An 18121-nucleotide genomic window follows, 5' to 3' on the forward strand; every position below is an offset into this window, starting at 1 on the left:
GGAGGGGCAGAAACATGAGGCGGGGGGGGATACACAAGGCGGCAGTTCTAAAAGCTGCCCTCATCAAGAAGGAAATGGAGAATGTTGTCTGCCCATATTTTTAAAAAATTGCCCAAATTAATTTTTGCCCTTGTACTGAACAGCAAGTACCTTTCTCATCTGATTCGGAATCTGATTCATCGGAGCTTTCACCCCCTTCAATGTCATCTTCTTCCTCCTCCTCCTCCTCCTCTTCTTCCTCGTGATCACTCACTTCTTGACTCTCTTCCTAAAATGTAATTCATGACCATTAATAGCACAATATCAACAAAATAAACTGATTACTTCATTAAGAGAGATTGCTGGAGTACTAAATACAGAAGTACACAAATTTCACCTTTCGTCAAGTACAAAAATCATTCCACAATTTTAGGGTTTTTACATAATTTTATCTTAAATAAATAAAATAGTATTTCATCTATCCTAGTATTCTACCCTCCCCACACACACACAAGGCTTTTGCGTTGTACAAGATTGAGAGTTGCTAGTATTTTATAGTTCATATTTCTGAAGAAAAGAAGTCCTCAAGCACCTAGTTTAAAATGGATGCATGATAATCATTTGTCTTTTCTACATCTAAAAGCTAGTATAGTTACCAGCAACCATAAACAAGCTAAATTCAGGCACTGAAATGTAGTCATACTTACCACTTCTAATTCGTTGTTTTCTCTTTCTGTAATACCTTTTTCTTCTTTCTTCTCTTGATCAGTATCTGTATTATCCTCTTTACCAGCCACACTTTAAAAAAAAAGGAACAAAAGGGTACAGTATTAAAATACAGAGGAAAATTTTTCACTTTTGTCTCCCAAATCTTAAAAATCATCAATTATTTGTGAAAACAAACTAAGAGTTTATCATTTGACTGAGCAAAGTTATGTCTGATGCTTCAAAGGAAAACAGAAATTGCCATTCAAACAATAGTGAATTATATCATTGGAGAACAGCTTATTTTCTAGAAACACTGAAAAATAGATTATACCTTAGGGCATGAGATCTGATGAAATAGCTCTGAACTAGTCACAGTGACAGCCAATTAACTAGAACATAGGTGATTTAAATTCAAAGGAAATCACATGTTTTTCTTTTCTCATCTAAATATATGGCTTTTCCCATCTTAAATACAAAGATACAGAAGTTGAAATTTAATTGATGTCCTAATACATTTAAGGATAAATTTAGAGATCCAGAATAAATCTGCTCACAGTAAGTTTGTCTACACTGGCTGTATCCATTACAGTGGTTAGATCTTCTCTAGTAATAGCACAGGCTTTTTTCCTAGGCCATACCTATAACACAGGACTTTTCTTAAACTGTTCTCACAGAAAAGGGTCTTGGCACATCAAAACTGTCTCAGGTTCAACCTGACCTTTGACTGAATAGGAAATTTCAGGATCTGCCCCAAGATTGGCCATACCAAATAGAGGCCTCCTGTTCTATCATCTGGTACTAACAGCTCTAACCACATACTGATGTCAGGTAATGCTTATAGCCAACCTAACTCAGCCCCAGTGGCCTTGAGAAGAAGACAGTGCACAGTACAGCAAGCAAAGTCTTTCACACTTAATTCACTGTGACTCTTTTAGGGTCCAGCAATCATGATCAACTATGCACAGAAGTTAGGCATCTGCTCACTAGACTCATACATTCAATCATACTAAATAATATTAAGAAAGTGAACTTCAAATAAATCTATATGTGAAAGATTTCTTCTTATGCCACTGTTAACATTTTGAAATCATCAAGGATAAAAAAAAAAACAACTCAGATATTCTCCAAATAAAATCCTCGTACAAAGAGCTTAAAGACTTTATCTAAATACTTTTATAACAGCTATCATTTCTTTCAAAAACTGCCTTAAAACCTAGACTCGTTTTGAGTTTCTAGGATAAAATTTTAATCTTATTTAAGTTCTGTTATTATTAAACTGCAATGTCTAACCCTAGGTCCCAGTTCTCACAGATACTTTTGTACTCAGAAAAATAAAAATATTTTTCCCTTTTAAGCACTTTTCAGAATTCTTAATTCATGCTCTTTTTGTCATTATTTCTTTAATTTCTGTCTTTCCTACTAAACTGTAATCCTTAAGAGGGCAGGGATCATGCCTGTTTGACTCAGCATTATGTCCCCAGTACCCAGGGGATGTACATAATAAATGTTCAGTAACTGTTTATTAAATACACTAATCTCTATGACTGTGCATGAGCATCTGTTTGTCACCTCTATGGGTCTCATGCACGAATTATGTTGGAGTCTAATGGCGCAGGCTGAAAGATGCATAAAGATGCATAGAAGATGGCGTATCTCTAGAGTGAGAAGGAACAACTAGTAGCAATACCAATAAAACAATCTTAACTGGAAAGAAATCAAGAAAATTCTAACAGGGCTGCATGATTGTTGTTAACTCATTTTGTTAGAGAAAATTTTTGATTATACTGAATGCCTCTCTTACATCACTTGTGTTATACTAAGGCTGTTGATTTCCATCATACAGTTCCAACTGCAACTCTAAAAAGAAATTCCCTTCACCCATCATCCCACTCAAAGGACAGTACTGGGCACTCAAACAGACTATACTTGAGGTTAGGACTAAGGTTAAGGCTAAGACAGGTGAATATGTTTGGAAAGATATTCCCCATCAGCATTCCCCAGTCTTTCCCCTATGTAGTCTTTCTCTGTAAACTGTTGCAGCACACAATTTTTGTTATTGTTGATTGCTTCATTATTTAAGCTCCAGCCCAAATTCCCTCTCACTCTGGTTTAGAGCTAAATAACCACTTTATTCTAACCCTCCTACTTTCTCCAAGTCACCAGTATCCAGCAAATGTTACTTTTCACCTATATATAAAGTTAACTGATGTATTAGAAACTGTTCATGCCAATTCTGATGTAGAAAGATCAACAGTTGTAACTTTACATTAATTTCCCTTTATAAATCACTTAAGACTGAAGCTTTTAAAAATACAAGTTGAGGGGGGCCTGGGTGGCTCAGTGGGTTAAAGCTTCTGCCTTCAGCTCAGGTCGTGATCTCAGGGTTCTGGGATCGAGCCCCGCATCGGGCTCTCTGCTCGGTGGGGAGCCTGCTTCCTCCTCTCTCCCTGCCTGCCTCTCTGCCTATTTGTAATCTCTGTCTGTCAAATAAATAAATAAATAATCTTAAAAAAAAAATACAAGTTGATACTTTATAATAATTGTATCTCAAACATTCAAGTTCTCAATAAAGTGAGACAAATTGATATCTAAAATAACTAAGCAGCAATGAAAGATATTTACATTTGCACGCTACAAAGAATCAAAATCTTGGAGCTGGAAGGAACACTACTGATCATGTGGTTTAACCCCTTTGACATTTGACTACCAATGTCAACATTTTTGGTGAAAACCTAAAAAGAAACTGGCCTGGGGAAGTTAATCCACTCAAGAGTACTAGAACCAAGTGTCTTGACTACCGGGGGGGATTCTAGAATATTACACTTAAAGTTCAGTTCACAGACATGGAAGCATTGGTATTACCCAGAAGCTAGATAGATAAGCAAAATCTTGGACTCCACCTCAGTTTTGCTGAATCGTAATCTTCATTTTATAAGACCACTCAGGTGATCTGTATGCATATTCATGTTCAAAAATCCCTATCCAGGGACATAAAACTGCTCTGCTTTTGCTGTCCTCTAGGGGATGATATAAAAACTGGAAGCAAACCTTACTCACTGAAGACAGTTAAAGGACTTGAAAATGTTAAGGTGGAAGGATGCTTCCATAGATTATTTTAACTCTGTATTTTATTTTGACCTTCTGAAATAGAAGAAATCTCACATTTTTAATGCTATAATTCTTATGATAAATATAATGTCCTAAATATATACTAGTTAGATGAGTTCCAGTGCAACTTACAGACAATTAGAATTACATTCTCATTGTAGAATACTTTAAATAAGTTATAGAACTATAGAATAAAATTATAGATACTACAGACTACTATAGAATGTGTGGAATATAATTATGGAATGTAAATTATTAAATCATTTTAAGAAAATATAATTTTTAAGCTTTCATATTTAAAATGAGTTATTACTGTAACTAATTACTACATAGTGAAAGTTCCCAAAAAGCTTATTTTAAGTAAGAGTTGAAATTTCTAAAGTGGTGCTTCTAAAATATTTAAATATTATTTTCTTAATCATTTTGATTATATAATCTGGGGGCTTATTTAGAAAAATCTATGAGGAGAAGTCCTGATGAGAAGTAAAATACCACTTAATCCTGGTTTAAATAACTCTAATTCTGAATGACTAAAATGCAAATATTGATTATATGGAGACTTCAAAAACGTGCTTCTAAATTTTAAGTGAAAAAAAGAAAATAACCTGTTTCTGACACTCACCTCAAATACATTTTAATAGCAACAATTATATTTCTAATCCAACCTTAAAAATGTCTTTTAAGGGGTATCTGGGTGGCTCAGTGGATTGAGCCTCTGCCTTCAGCTCAGGTCATGCATGACCCCAGGGTCCTGGGATGGAGCCCCACATCTGGCTCTCTGCTCAGCAGGGAGTCTGTTTCCCCCCTCCCCCAACCTCTGCCTGCCTCTCTGCCTACTTGTGATTTCTGTCTGACAAATAAATAAATAAAATCTTTTTTTAAAAATGTCTTGTAAATCTTATCTGTAATAAGGCCACAGTTTCCTATTGGTTTGTTGCTATTTAATGTTGCTTTCCAAAAACTATTGCAAATATTTATATATACAAATACATTTGCATTGCAAATATAATATTCCAAATATTACACCAAATAAGGAAGAGAGGAGAAGAACCCACCTGCGATTTAGCATGGGCTATGACAAAATCTCAGTTCCCACCCAATTAAAAATTCCCACTGTTCACAAGTTTTTGAAAGATACATCCTGAAAGTCAATGGTGGGTTTTGAAGGGTCATTTTTTTGCCTAAAAAAGGGAATTCACTATCATAACTATGATAGTTTATTCAAAAATCACATGAATTTTAATCCAAATAACAGTGAGCATTTTATTCTGTAAAAGTAGTTTCTGGAAATATATTTGATGTACTTGTCAATTTTGTAAAATCATCATTAATTTTAGGAGCACCAAGCTAATCTAGTCTGAAACAATCTATAATTCTATAACACATTTCTTTGTGAATGGCAACTAAATATTTAAATGACATTTTAATAAAAAACCTGGGAAATATTCCAACCTTCTTTCTTCTCGATTGCTTTCCTCAAGTTTCTGTAGCCTTCAAAATCACGAGGCACAGTATTGGAAGGCCAAGCCAATGAAGGACAAACCAGACAGTAAAAAGCGAAAGTGATAAGAAGGTAAAAATGATACATGAGCTTGAAGACTTTAAAATAAATTTTAAAAGATATCATCAAAGGACAATACACAGTAAAAAGGCAATACATTTTGTATGAACAAAAAGTAAGTAGAAAAACAAGCAGCATTATATATCTAAGAAGAGTATATAGACTTTCAGTTGAAATTATTTAGCAGTAAAATGTAGAGTCTTAGTTTATATAACTTGATCAGTAGTAAGAGTGTTTGGATGCCATTGCTTTTTAAAATCTGAAATGTTTCCACCTTCTCAGTTTCCCCAAAAAGACCACTTTCAATGATATTTTCTTCCTTTTAAGCCTTCCCAAAAGATATTTTTATGGCATCATCAAAAGAATGTCAAAAAGTAATGCCTTTATACCATAACATGAAAATACCATTAATACTACATACTAGAATGCTACTTTTAAAACTTGTTTTTTTATTCTTAATACACTACATGTGAACATCACTAAATCTAAAAAAAAGTTCTATTTCAAAATTATATATGAAATGGTATTACAATCAAATGAGTATGGTTGTTATGATATCAGTGAAAAACTGTAATTTTATTAATTGAAAATAAAATCTCATAATATCACTGTACTAATAATTAGAAATTATTAAAAGGTCTAAGGTAAAGGGGGCAATAAAATGGGAAATGCAGTACTTTCCATTAGTAAGATTGATCTTCAACCAGAAATATATAAGAAAAACTAAAGATACATACTTAAAGACTTTGAAGTATAATTGAAACAATATTCAATACACAGAATTGGGCATCTTTACTCAATGGAATGTACTGAATACCAATATTTGTCATATAAACAAAAAGACAGATGTGCTAGGCTCCAATTAAGCATATAGCAATCTTGATAGAGCACATTTCTGACCAGAATTCCATAAATATTTTTCAGAATCATCAATATTTTTAAATGAAGAGATTGGGTCTTAAGTATAAATTATTTTAAGCCCGTTATTTTCTTGGGCTTGCATGTAATTTTTATTTGTTGGCCTGCAATTGTTTTTCCTAATCCACTTATATATTGCTATTCCAAGAAGAGACTAGCAATCTTTCTGGGGAAAAAAAAAATTCTAGAGTGATCTTCACCAGGGATCAAAAGGTCCAGTATAATGGCTAGAAAAAGGAAAACAAAGCCATCACCTAAGAAATCTATGTGTTTCTAGAGTTTCAACCTGACACCACTAAACACAAGTATAATGCAGTCTGATGAATGAGTAACGTTTTTTATAATTCAAGTCATTTAAAGCTAGATATCCAAAAACATGGGGAGTAATGCCTAATCTAGGCTTACACTAATGAAAATGAGCTACAGTAGCTCAAAGGATATGGTTCCCTGGTAAATAGCCCAAATTTTCTATGTCCGATATGCAGAGTTTTTGTTTATCTAACACAAGAGAGCTCTATTAAAACATATGGATGAGGGGCACCTGGGTGGCTCAGTGGGTTAAAGCCTCTGCCTTCAACTCAGGTCATGATCCCACCAGAGTCCTGGGATCGAGCCCAGTATCTCCTCAGCAGGGAGCTTGCTTCCTCTTCTCTCTCTGCCTGCCTCTCTGCCTACTTGTGATTTCTGTCTGTCAAATAAATAAATAAAATCTTTAAAAGAAAAACAAAAACATATGGATGATATAAGCTAATAAGCAGATAAACGTTAGATGAATTTTCAGTTGTTTCTCTAAACAACATTGCAACAAGTAGTTCAAAGACAGTGGATGGCAGGAAAAAAAAAAAAACACTAATAACCTGATACTTTCCCATAACTTAAAGTTTTCATTCCATTTAGTTCCATTACATGGAGAAAGGATGCTTCTATAAAGAGGAGAGAGAATGACAAATCTTGCCAACAATTTTAATATTTCTGTTACTAAAAAAAAGGTAATACGGCCTCTTCAATTATTCCACTTTATTTTGTTATACTCCCCTATTTTCCTATCTAAAACTATGATGATTTTACAACTCAGTAGAAAATAAGCACAGACAAGAAGAAGAATAAACCTTAAACCCCCACACATTAACTAATTTTTGTAGCTCTGATAAAGACTCTGATGCAGAAAAAGTTTCAACTTTCATATAAAACGGGAATTATGATGCCCTTCTTGAACATAAAAGCAGTTTCTAACATAAAAATGACCCACTTGATACTCTTGCTACCAACGCTTACTTTGTTAGAGGCCTCGTAACCACTACAGCCAAAAAACTAACAAACACAAAACAAAGTAAATTAAAAGAAACGGAGCTTCTAATTTGTGGCTTTAGTAGAGAGGAACGCAAGCAACTATGAGAATGAGGACAGCTTAGGAAATCTGAACCCAAAAGTGAAACCCCAGATACATCTTGGAAACTCTCAGCTAAAAGTAGGTAAATATCTTTCCTCCATAACTTGATTTTTTTTTTCCTTCATAAGGGTGCTGTTGATCAGTATTTGAATTAATGCTTCCTCTTTCAAAATTACAAACATCCTTAGAAAGGAGCGTTATTGGTTTTAAGTTATAATGTGGATATATATAGCATGGATTCCTTAAGCCATAGATGGTTTTAGTCCCAAATTTGAATTTAAAGAGAGAAAAAAAAAGGAAGTAGATGATTTTGAAATCAGGAATACTTTGGAATAGGGTGAATTACATGAGAACTGACCTCCCAGGGGAGGAATGGACCATAACAGGCATAAGGACATAGGGGGTCAAAAGACGGAATGAAAGGGATGCCTAAGGCAGAAATTCACACTTCTCCCTGAAGGCTGGTTACACCCATGAAAGGAAAGAGTTTCTTTTCCCTTTTTTCCTTTTCCTCTTCCCTTTTGAATTGCTCTTACCACACTACAAAATGAGAAAAAAAAAAAATCATTTCATGTGAGTCAGTTGGGAAACCTGGACAATATATATTTGTAATATTTTCCAGAGACAATTTTTTTCTTATCTTTTTTCCGAAGAATTTTTTAAATGAATTTACTGTGTATGTAAGGTTGAGGCAGAACCCAAATTTTGCAATGCCCTCTCTGATGAATAAAATAAATAAAAACAAGGGCTATAAAACAACTCAACAAGAATCAATGTACCTAAACAGGAGTTCTTGCCTCCAAAGAGTTCCAGGGGAAGAACAGACAAACTGCAGTTACTCAAAATACTTGTGGAACTCTTTGTTTGTTATCTGTTTGCTTCAACCGGTAGCAAACCCTTTGGCTAACATGACAGCTTATTTACATTTTTAAAATAGGAATTTACATTACATCCAGTCTGAAAGTTATTAGGATCTACAGCAAAAAGTTGACAATGATTAAAGAAATGCTTTAATCAAGCTGAGTGGAACAGTATTGGTTCTCATGTTTAAATCCATAACAAGGTTTGACTAGAATGCGGTAAGAAAAATTGTATTAAATTCTACAAATTTACATATGGAATATGTATGGAGTATGACTCATAAACTGGTTCTAAAGGCTTTCGTGCAGTTTATGGCACACAAACAAATTTTTTTTCCAGGTTCACACTATATTATATAGGTTTCAATTCTACAAAGACATGATATAGCATGTAGGTGAAAATGCTAAGAAAGTATGTTTTAAAGTATTGTATATGATTATTAATTTTTAGGAAGCATTAATTTTTCTCATTTTAGACTATCACTGACTTTTTTCAAGATGGCTAAGGTAATATCTCTAAATTTATCTAGTTTGGTTTTTTCTTCAATTTTATTTTTTTATTTCATATCATTTTTTTCTTAAAAAATAACTTTTTTCACTTGGGTTCTTATGTTTAAATACGGTTGTTTAGTAAGGTCTTCCTAGCATTAACATCTATTACTTTTTATCATAACAATTATTTTTTTTTAAAGATTTTATTTATTTATTTATTTGAGAGAGAGACAGTGAGAGAGAACATGAGTGAGGAGAAGGTCAGAGGGAGAAGCAGACTTCCCATGGAGCTGGGAGCCTGATGTGGGACTCGATCCTGGGACTCCAGGATCATGACCTGAGCTGAATGCAGTCATCCAACCAACTGAGCCACCCAGGCGCCCCTTTCATAACAATTATTACATCCAACATAATCACTGAAATAGTCAATTTTTCACTTTGAAATGACAGCTATTTAATTTTTTTACTTTAAAAAAGCACCAGGGACAAATGTTAAGAATAATATATTTTCCCTTTAGTACCATTTACCAATCAAAATGCTTCTCTCCCTGCATTGTCACAAAAATAACCTCCATCAGAAGTATTATTTTAGGATACCTAAGCTCACTATAAAAATGTCAAAACAGGGGCGCCTGGGTTAAAGCCTCTGCCTTTGGCTCAGGTCATGATCCCCAGGTCATTGGGCTCTCTGCTCAGCAGGGAGCCTGCATCCTCCTCTCTCTGCCTGCTTCTCTGCCTACTTGTGATCTCTGTGTGTCAAATAAATAAACAAAATCTTAAAAAAAAATGTCAAAACATTCTAGGTTACCCTTTATTCATTATTCATTATTCATTATTCATTATTCAGGCCAAACAGGTGATTATGATAACATCTCTAAATTTACCTCAAAATGAAACAGCAGAATCAGTTCATGACCTTGAGAAATATACCCTTCCTTATACTTACTATTCATGAACAAAACCAAGACCTTTAAAAACAAGTCACACTGCTTAGTATTTTGACCAACTACAAAACTAATATTATAAGAGAATAGTTAAGTCATGTGCAAAAGTCTCATTTTCATTCAAGCAGTATGTTGGATCACATATAATTCTGTGATCACTGTTTCAATGTTAACTACTCTGCATAAAAGCTAATCATTACATATCTTACTGCTGCCATAATCAGCCATCCATGAAAATCACCTATTAAGACACTAGTATCTTAAGAATGCAATTTCAGTTGCAATGCCTCCTAACCATAAATGTGTAACTCCTTGTTTTAATTATTCTAATCATTCCTTCTTAACTCAAGGACACACAGCAGAATTAACTTGAAAAATTTAAACCTCCAGTTACATAAGTCAACTGGACTGTTCAAGGAAGAAATGCCTGGTTGCCTACATAAACTTCTAAATAAACTGAGCAAAGCAGCAGGTAGACTAAATGTCAATAATAATTCTACAAAGCAAGCTTCCTGCAACAAACCATTTGACAGCTGTGCCCCCTTTTGAATATCTAGCCAAAACGCTTAAAATTAATTTGACTGGCATGTTCAAAATATATTTAGTAGCTATTGTGACTGCACCACAGAATCAGTAGGTAGACATGTAAAGAATTTGTGAATATTTAACCACTCACACATTACAAGTGGTCAAATTTTTATTTTCTTCTTCTTGGCACCCAGTTGATTTTAGAAGAAGATATTATCAGGATGCAAGAAAAAGAAAGCCTAGAACAGTGGTGAAAAGCTGAATAACTCCTTGTTGATTCAAAAAGCCTAAAATAACATAAATAACTCTGACATAATCAAATTGGAAGCCCTGCAGAAAATACTGAAGAGACCAAATGACATTAAATGACAGTCTGATGGATTAGTTTAGCCTTTAGTTAAACTAATCTAGACAGGAATCAGATTATATTCATGAGACTACTTAATTGCATTAGAAAATGGGAAAGAAATGAAAACAGTGAGTTGTAATGGTAGAGCAAGCTTTGCAGAAAAGATGAATGGAATGCAAAAGCAGCTATTTGAAAAATAGTAAAATAATTTCAAATACTAATTTTACCTTGTCATAGTCTAAATAAAATCTACTACCACATTATTACAATTAACTTATTTTTCTTATATACTAGTAGAGATAAACCAGTAAACATATATCATTATAATTTTCAGCTAATTTAAATGGCATTTTCCTTTTTAATATACCGTGAAACTATGTATACTCACTGTAATTGCAAATTAAGATATCCTGCAAAGAAAGAAAAACAAGGATTCATATAGCAGTGACTTCATAACACTACCTTTTTTTCTTCTTCTTTTCTTTCCTTTTCAGCTTCTCTAAGTCTTTCTTAGCTAGATCTATAATTTCAATGGTCTCTTTGTCTGAGGACAGTATAGTAGGAGAAAAAGCTGATGATCCACTGAAATACGGTGATCTTGCTGTGGCTCTTGTCAGGTTTTTTCGAAGGTTCTCATTCACTGCTTCACTTTCTAATAACTTTGCCCTAATGAATAAAAATATGTTTAAACAGGAAACATTTTTTATTATAGCAAATAATTTATAGCATACAATTTACCACCCTAACCATTTTTAAGCATATTAACTCGGCACCACAAAGTAGATCCAGACTATTGTGTGACCATAGCCACCGTCCACCTCCAGAAATTTTTCATTTTCTCCTACTAAAATTCTGCACCCATTAAATATGAACTCATCTCCCTCTGCTCCCAGCTCCTAGCAACCACCATGATACTTCTGTCTCTACAGTCTGACTACTCTAGCAGTAAATAGGGAACATTTTAAATATATTGTTTCGTATGCCAAAAGGTTATTCAAAATGTATCTCAATGTTGCTACAAGGTAGGATTGTTGTTGTTGTTGTTTTTAAATAAACAGGCTCACAATCATTAATGTTTAGGATTTCTTAAATTCTCTGATTAAATAATTATAAATTTGAAATCACATTTTTAGTGCTCAGAAGTGCCAATGGGTAATTAGATTAGTTGCATTCTGGCCAGTAGGCATTACTGATGTTGCTTTGCAAACCCATCATTTAAACTTAAAATCTACAAGCAGCATGGTCCCCTTTCTTTCAGTGCTTCATTCATCATGCTATAATAGCATTTCCAAATCTTTGTAAGGAATAGTTAGTTAAACTTGCCCCTAACTGGCTAAAAGACATCTGGCTCCCAAGCATGGCGTGGGAAAAGATGGTATCTCCAAGGAAACCTGAGTTTAATAATTGAAAACATTCTTTTGTTTGCTCAAGCAGTCCTAATAATGACAGGAGGAAAATGTATGTACTGTCAGTAATGTGCAAAAAACATAGAATGACGAGATTCTGAAAGAGGGGACTCTTGAAACAAAAAGGGATTCAGAGTCCCCTAGGCTAGTCCTTTTATTTCTACTTGATTTAAAATCATCAAGAACACAATTACCTACTTCAATATAATAGATTTCCAAGATCAATCTGGCAGAAGGGTGATTGAGACAGGGCCATAAGGAGAAAGTACTACTTACTAGATCTGTCTATATTGCACAGAATTTCTGCCATATGTCCAAGTATTTCAGAGAAAGATGCTAGATTAATTTGCAACTTATAAGCTTGAGAAGATGCAGTCAGCTCTGTTTGTTTTGTTTTGTTTTCACTACCAAAATTATTTATGACACTGTTGGAATCAGCTAGAAACAGTGTATATAAGTCAGTGAATATATGTTTCAAGTCAGGGTCTTATATATTCTTTAATGAAATTATTTTATTATATGTCTGGTATCATATGTAAGCAGAATAACAATTAGAGTAATTTGAAATGTTTAAGTAGCTGTGTACAAACTTCCAGGTTAAATTATTTCAAAATTATTTTAAAGAAACTTCTGAATATAATGCTGTCATTTTGTTCAACAAGAGCATAACTTAAGTATAAAAACACAGGTTAACTATAAAAACTCAAAGTCAGGAGCGCCTGGGTTAAGCCTCTGCCTTCAGAGGGTCCTGGGATGATCTCAGGGTCCTGGGATCAGGACCCCCGCATCAGACTCTCTGCTCAGTGGGGAGTCTGCTTCCCGCCCCCCTCACCCCCGCTGGCCTCTCTGCCTACTTGTGATCTCTCTTTCTGTCATAAATAAAATCTTTTCTAAAAACCCTCAAAGTCAAAATTCACATTTTTCACATTTTTCTATATTTTCAATATAGCCTGGGTACATAATAATGAATGTCAAGAATAAACAAAAATATAATAAATTAGCTATCAATAATGACCTGTTTCGTACTGGTTCATTTATATAATAACCAGATAAGTTCTTTTTTTATTACCTGATTTAAGTTTGAATTTCATAAGGGGTATATTCAATGTTCTTCAATGCTGGTGCTGATAAAAGCTGAAACCTTTAGGGATCAGCTCCACAAAGCTGAAGATACATTAGCAGAAATTGCTTTTGGGGCTTTTTTGAAGGCTCTCTTTCTCTTCCCACTCACCAATCCACCCTGCCGCCTGCATTTCATTTAACAGGAGACCAACCAGTGAGTCATTAGGGGAAGAATACCAACTTCCCTGGGAAGGAGCAGACTGAAGGCTTGCATCTTAGCTCTGCCACTCACTTGATCTTGGGTTATTAGTCTTTACAAGCCTCTACTCTTTCCTCAGTAGAATGAGAGGAAAATATACATTTCCCTATGATTGTTATGAGGATCAACGATATAACAAATTTAAAATTCATCAGACTGATAATATATCTAATGAATAATAACTATTCTTTGCAAAAAGTTGGAAATGATATAATTATCAAGCAGTGAGTGATTAGTTAAATGAAACAGTTACAACTACGAGATAGTATCACATGGGATCATGCAAAAATTATGTTAGAAAAATACTTAATAACATTTAAAAATGCTCATAATATCTTGTCACATTTCAAAGAAAAGATAGTACAGCATTATATTCAGAAGTTTCTTTAAAATAATATATATATATCCATATCAATTGCTAAAGTATGCATTGAATAAACATTGAAGAGGTATATTTATATTAAAATATTAACATTGGTTCTAGCAATAGCAGCAATATGGATGACTTTATTTTTTTTATACTTTCCTATCTTTTCAAAAATTTCTATGAAAATTTTAAGCTGTACCTAAAAAAACAAGAACTAATTAACTAATTAGTGTCCACTATTATTTTACAACAACTAATGGGTTATGTAGATTTATTAAAAGGAAGCTAGTACTATTTTACAATTAGAATAAAACTCAAGTTTAAACAGTCCCAAGTGGCAATAAATCAATATAAATGTGCATTATGTTAAAAGAGCCACAAATAAATGCCTTCCAAAGATGAAGTTTTGATAGAAATATGGATTGGAGTAGGATTTAGTAGAGAAAAAAGACTATATCAGAACGTGGACCTAATAATACCACATTAGGCTGTGACATCTTATTCTTTCATTGAGCCCCATAATAACTCCTTGAGACTATCAGGTATTACCTCATTCTTAGACATGAACAAACTAAAGCTCAGAGATGTTAAGAATCTTGCCCAAGGTCAAACACTTATTAATAAGTAGAAAATTTAATTTCAATCGAGGTAATCCATAAATTCAAAGCTCATTTACACTCATTCCATTTATACATTATTTTTATATTGTAAATTACAGTCTTGAGATTCTAGAACACTACCCTCAGAAGTGGGGCACACCTAACGATAAAACCATCAAAGAAGTTTTGGAACTCAGGGCCCAAGAATCACCTCTATTTTCTTTTTTTTCTTTCTTTCTTTCTTTTTTTTTTTTTTTAAGATTTTATTTATGTATTTGACAGACAGAGATCACAAGTAGGCAGAGAAGCAGGCAGAGAGAGGAGGATGCAGGCTCTCTGCTGAGCAGAGAGCCCGGTATGGGGCTTGATCCCACGACTCTGGGATCATGACCTGAGCCAAGGGCAGAGGCTTTAACCCACTGAGCCACCCAGGCACCCCTCTATTTTCTAAATGGATTAAAGAATGGTATTAGATCAAGAACTTGAAAAAGAAAGATATTAGATGTTCTGTTTAGCCATTATAAGGAGTAAAAATGATTCTGTTTTGTAGAAAATAATGACACTAGCCAAGCCATTTGTCTTATAGTGAGATCAGGCTTAGATATGGTCTTAGAAGAAATAAAGCATAAGAACCAGAATTTAGAATGAGCCTTAAAAATTGACTAGTGCCAGGGTGCCTGGGTGGCTCAGTGGGGTAAGCCTCTGCCTTCAGCTCAGGTCATGATCTCAGGGTCCTAGAATCGAGCCCCGCATCAGGCTCTCTGCTCAGCAGGGAGCCTGCTTCCCCCCTCTCTCTCTGCCTGCCTCTCTGCCTGCTCGTGATCTCTGTCTGTCAAATAAATAAATAAAATCTTTAAAAAAATAATTGACTAGTGCCAAAGAAATAAAAGAGATAAAGAGAAGCAGTCAAGAAGGAGGAAGACAATCTTTAAGAATTCAAAAATAGATATACCAGTTATGTCTTAAGGAATGGTAATTAGGATCTATGGAGTAAGGTCAAATAATAAGTGTTTGGCAGCAGATAGGAAAGACCACTGCCAACACAGGATAGAAACTGTTAAGTCCAGACTGGCTGCTGATCAGAACCAGGACCCCATGTCCCAGAAGTCTCCACCAAAAAGGCAAAGCTTATATATACACAAAAAAGGTAACAGTTATTTGAGTAACTCTATCCAAATGTCTTATTTGTTTTCACTTCTTGAAACATTTAAGGGAACCAGTGTGCCTTGTGGAAGCAGAAATAATGGAAACAATAGTCATCTCTGGGGATCTCTAAAACAGCTCAAAGGAGAAAGGAAAAGCACAAATACAAGATGGAGAAGTGTTGGGGTGGCTATGAAAGACGATCTCACACTTGGTTATTTTCTGCAAACGGGTAGCAAAAATGAGATCTGAGCTACTCAGATGCTCCCCCATGGAACTGACTATAGTTTTACTTCAAGAGAAAGTAGCTCATGGGACGCCTGGGTGGCTCAGTTGGTTAAGCGGCTGCCTTCAGCTCAGGTCATGATCCCAGCATCCTGGGATCGAGTCCCACATTGGGCTCCTTGCTCCGCAGGGAGCCTGCTTCTCCCTCTGACTCTGCCTTCCACTCTGTCTGCCTGTGCTCGCTCTCGCTCGCTCTCTCTGACAAATAAATAAAATATTAAAAAAAAAAAAATCAAAATATGTTAAAAAAAAAAAAAAAGAGAAAGTAGCTCAGCCATCAGGGCGGACCGCAGAACCTGAAAATAAAGAAATGAATTCTGTCCCTAACCTGCTTTCTAATCTGTGTTACCCCAGTCTGGGTTCAGTGGTCTCCTCCACATTCCCACACCAGGTGTGGGTGTTCTTTTAAATAAGTTCTGTCATTCCATTTCCTACCTGTGAATACATGTAAGTCACCCCACCTAGACTAAGAACCCCTTATGTCATACTTGCTGAGTCCACAGCACAGTGTTTGACATACGGTGAGCATCTGTAGTATGTTGTATGTGAATGTGGAAGGAGCCTCTGTACGTACGAGGAAAATTGTTAGGGATGCAGTGAGTCACACATAAAGAACAGCTAGAGAAGTAGAAATGAACAGGAGTAATGTGACATTTTAAAAATTAGAAAGAATTTGCGGTGTCTGGATTGCTCAGTTGGTTGTGTCCAACTCTTGATTTTGGCTCAGGTGATGATCTCAAGGTCATGAGATCAAACTCTTCATGGGGCTACCCACTCAGTAGAAAGGTCTGCTTGAGATTCACTCTCTCTCCCTTTCCCTTTGCCCTTCTCCTCCAAAGTATTAACTAAATCTTTAAAAAAAAATTAGAAATGACTTATTGATGTTGACCATTCTCAGATGGTGGAGAGGCACAGGGAGGGAAGGCACAAAAGTAACCTCATAGATATCAGTTACGCTGGTCATATACATCAGGTTAGGTAAGCTCCCAATGAGCGGTATAGTAACTAGGGCAGGAGGATAATATAGGAAGATAAAATAGGAAGAGAAGGGAGAAAAGTAGTTCGGAATGTGACATTATGAGAAAGGCAAGTACCTATTCCCCTAGAGTAAAACTCACCAAAGGACTGAAATATCACCAAGAATAGTTACTAACAGTAAACTCAACAAACAGCAGTATCGCTATATACAAAACCCAAAACACGTGCATTACATATTAAAGAACATGAATTGCACCTGAGATCTTCGATTTCTTTGATATAACTGTGAATCATATTGCTGATCTCCTCATTCCCTTCACCTGCAAGATAAAATATGAAATTAAGAATTTTCTTTAAATTAAAACTTCAAGACAGAATCAGAGAAAAAAAGTTATGGAAATAAAACAATAATGTTTTAAAACCCAAGTCATACAGCAGACTTCCTACCCTTCGTTATATAAGCAGACAATAAAATAATATTACAGAAGCAAAGGGCACATTTTATTTCTTCAAGAACGTATTATTTATAAATTAAGTACTTAACTTAAAATTACAGACTGTATATACACAGACTGATATTTCTACTTGAAATATTCCAGGTAATTAATGACCACAAAGAATGTTTTCTGCCCTCCAGGAGTTAATCCCCCACTCATTCCACCTCACAGACATACCTGCTCTGGCAAGAACCTGGTTGGCCTGATCGCTAACAAGCTGTGTGATTCTGGTCCTCAATGCATCAACTGTCTCTTGCATAGCTTTAATTCTTACACGCAGGTTATTATTTTCAGTCTGTAGCATAGCATTCTCATGAAACATGTCATTGATGCTTTCCACACCCTCCTCATCAATTATTCTTTTACCCTAGGAAAGGAAAATATTTCCATATTTGTTAAGGGGCCTTAAATATACAAGAGTTTTATTTAAGGATACAACACATCTACAACAAAGAGCACTTTTGTTTTAGTAGCCTCAAGGCAAAAAAGATCTTCTTTCCTCTACTACATCCCTCTGTGCATTTGTCACTAAAGAAAGGGACTAAAGAAGGCTTTTGAAACATGAGATTGGTCAGGTGGATACACTGAACAATATTAAAGGTTACCCACAAGGAAAACTAGAGAATTCTATCTCCAAAAGGAAGGAAGCTACTATTTTGACAGATGAGAGACTCTGGAGACACAAATG

At 34.9% G+C, this 18121-nt stretch overlaps 1 protein-coding gene across 11 annotated transcripts in view; it reads right to left on the reverse strand.

The window, feature by feature from the left end:
• The window catches only part of KIF21A (kinesin family member 21A), a 151198-nt gene that overhangs the window by 44754 nt on the left and 88323 nt on the right, over positions 1-18121 (reverse strand). For 6 of the 11 annotated variants that reach the window (XM_032347746.1, XM_032347745.1, XM_032347744.1 and 3 more), the window contains exons 9-13: positions 17611-17800; positions 17193-17256; positions 11300-11503; positions 687-777; positions 151-268 (exon numbers count right to left, since the gene is read on the reverse strand). In XM_032347746.1, coding sequence (XP_032203637.1) covers positions 151-268; positions 687-777; positions 11300-11503; positions 17193-17256; positions 17611-17800 — 667 coding nt within the window. Of the gene's footprint in view, positions 1-150; positions 269-686; positions 778-5247; positions 5287-11299; positions 11504-17192; positions 17257-17610; positions 17801-18121 lie in introns of all 11 variants that reach the window. The other 5 variants (XM_032347739.1, XM_032347747.1, XM_032347743.1 and 2 more) reach the window with 1 other exon arrangement.

The sequence above is a fragment of the Mustela erminea genome, chromosome 6 (assembly GCF_009829155.1).
Source record: "Mustela erminea isolate mMusErm1 chromosome 6, mMusErm1.Pri, whole genome shotgun sequence".
Taxonomy (NCBI): Eukaryota; Metazoa; Chordata; class Mammalia; order Carnivora; family Mustelidae; genus Mustela; species Mustela erminea.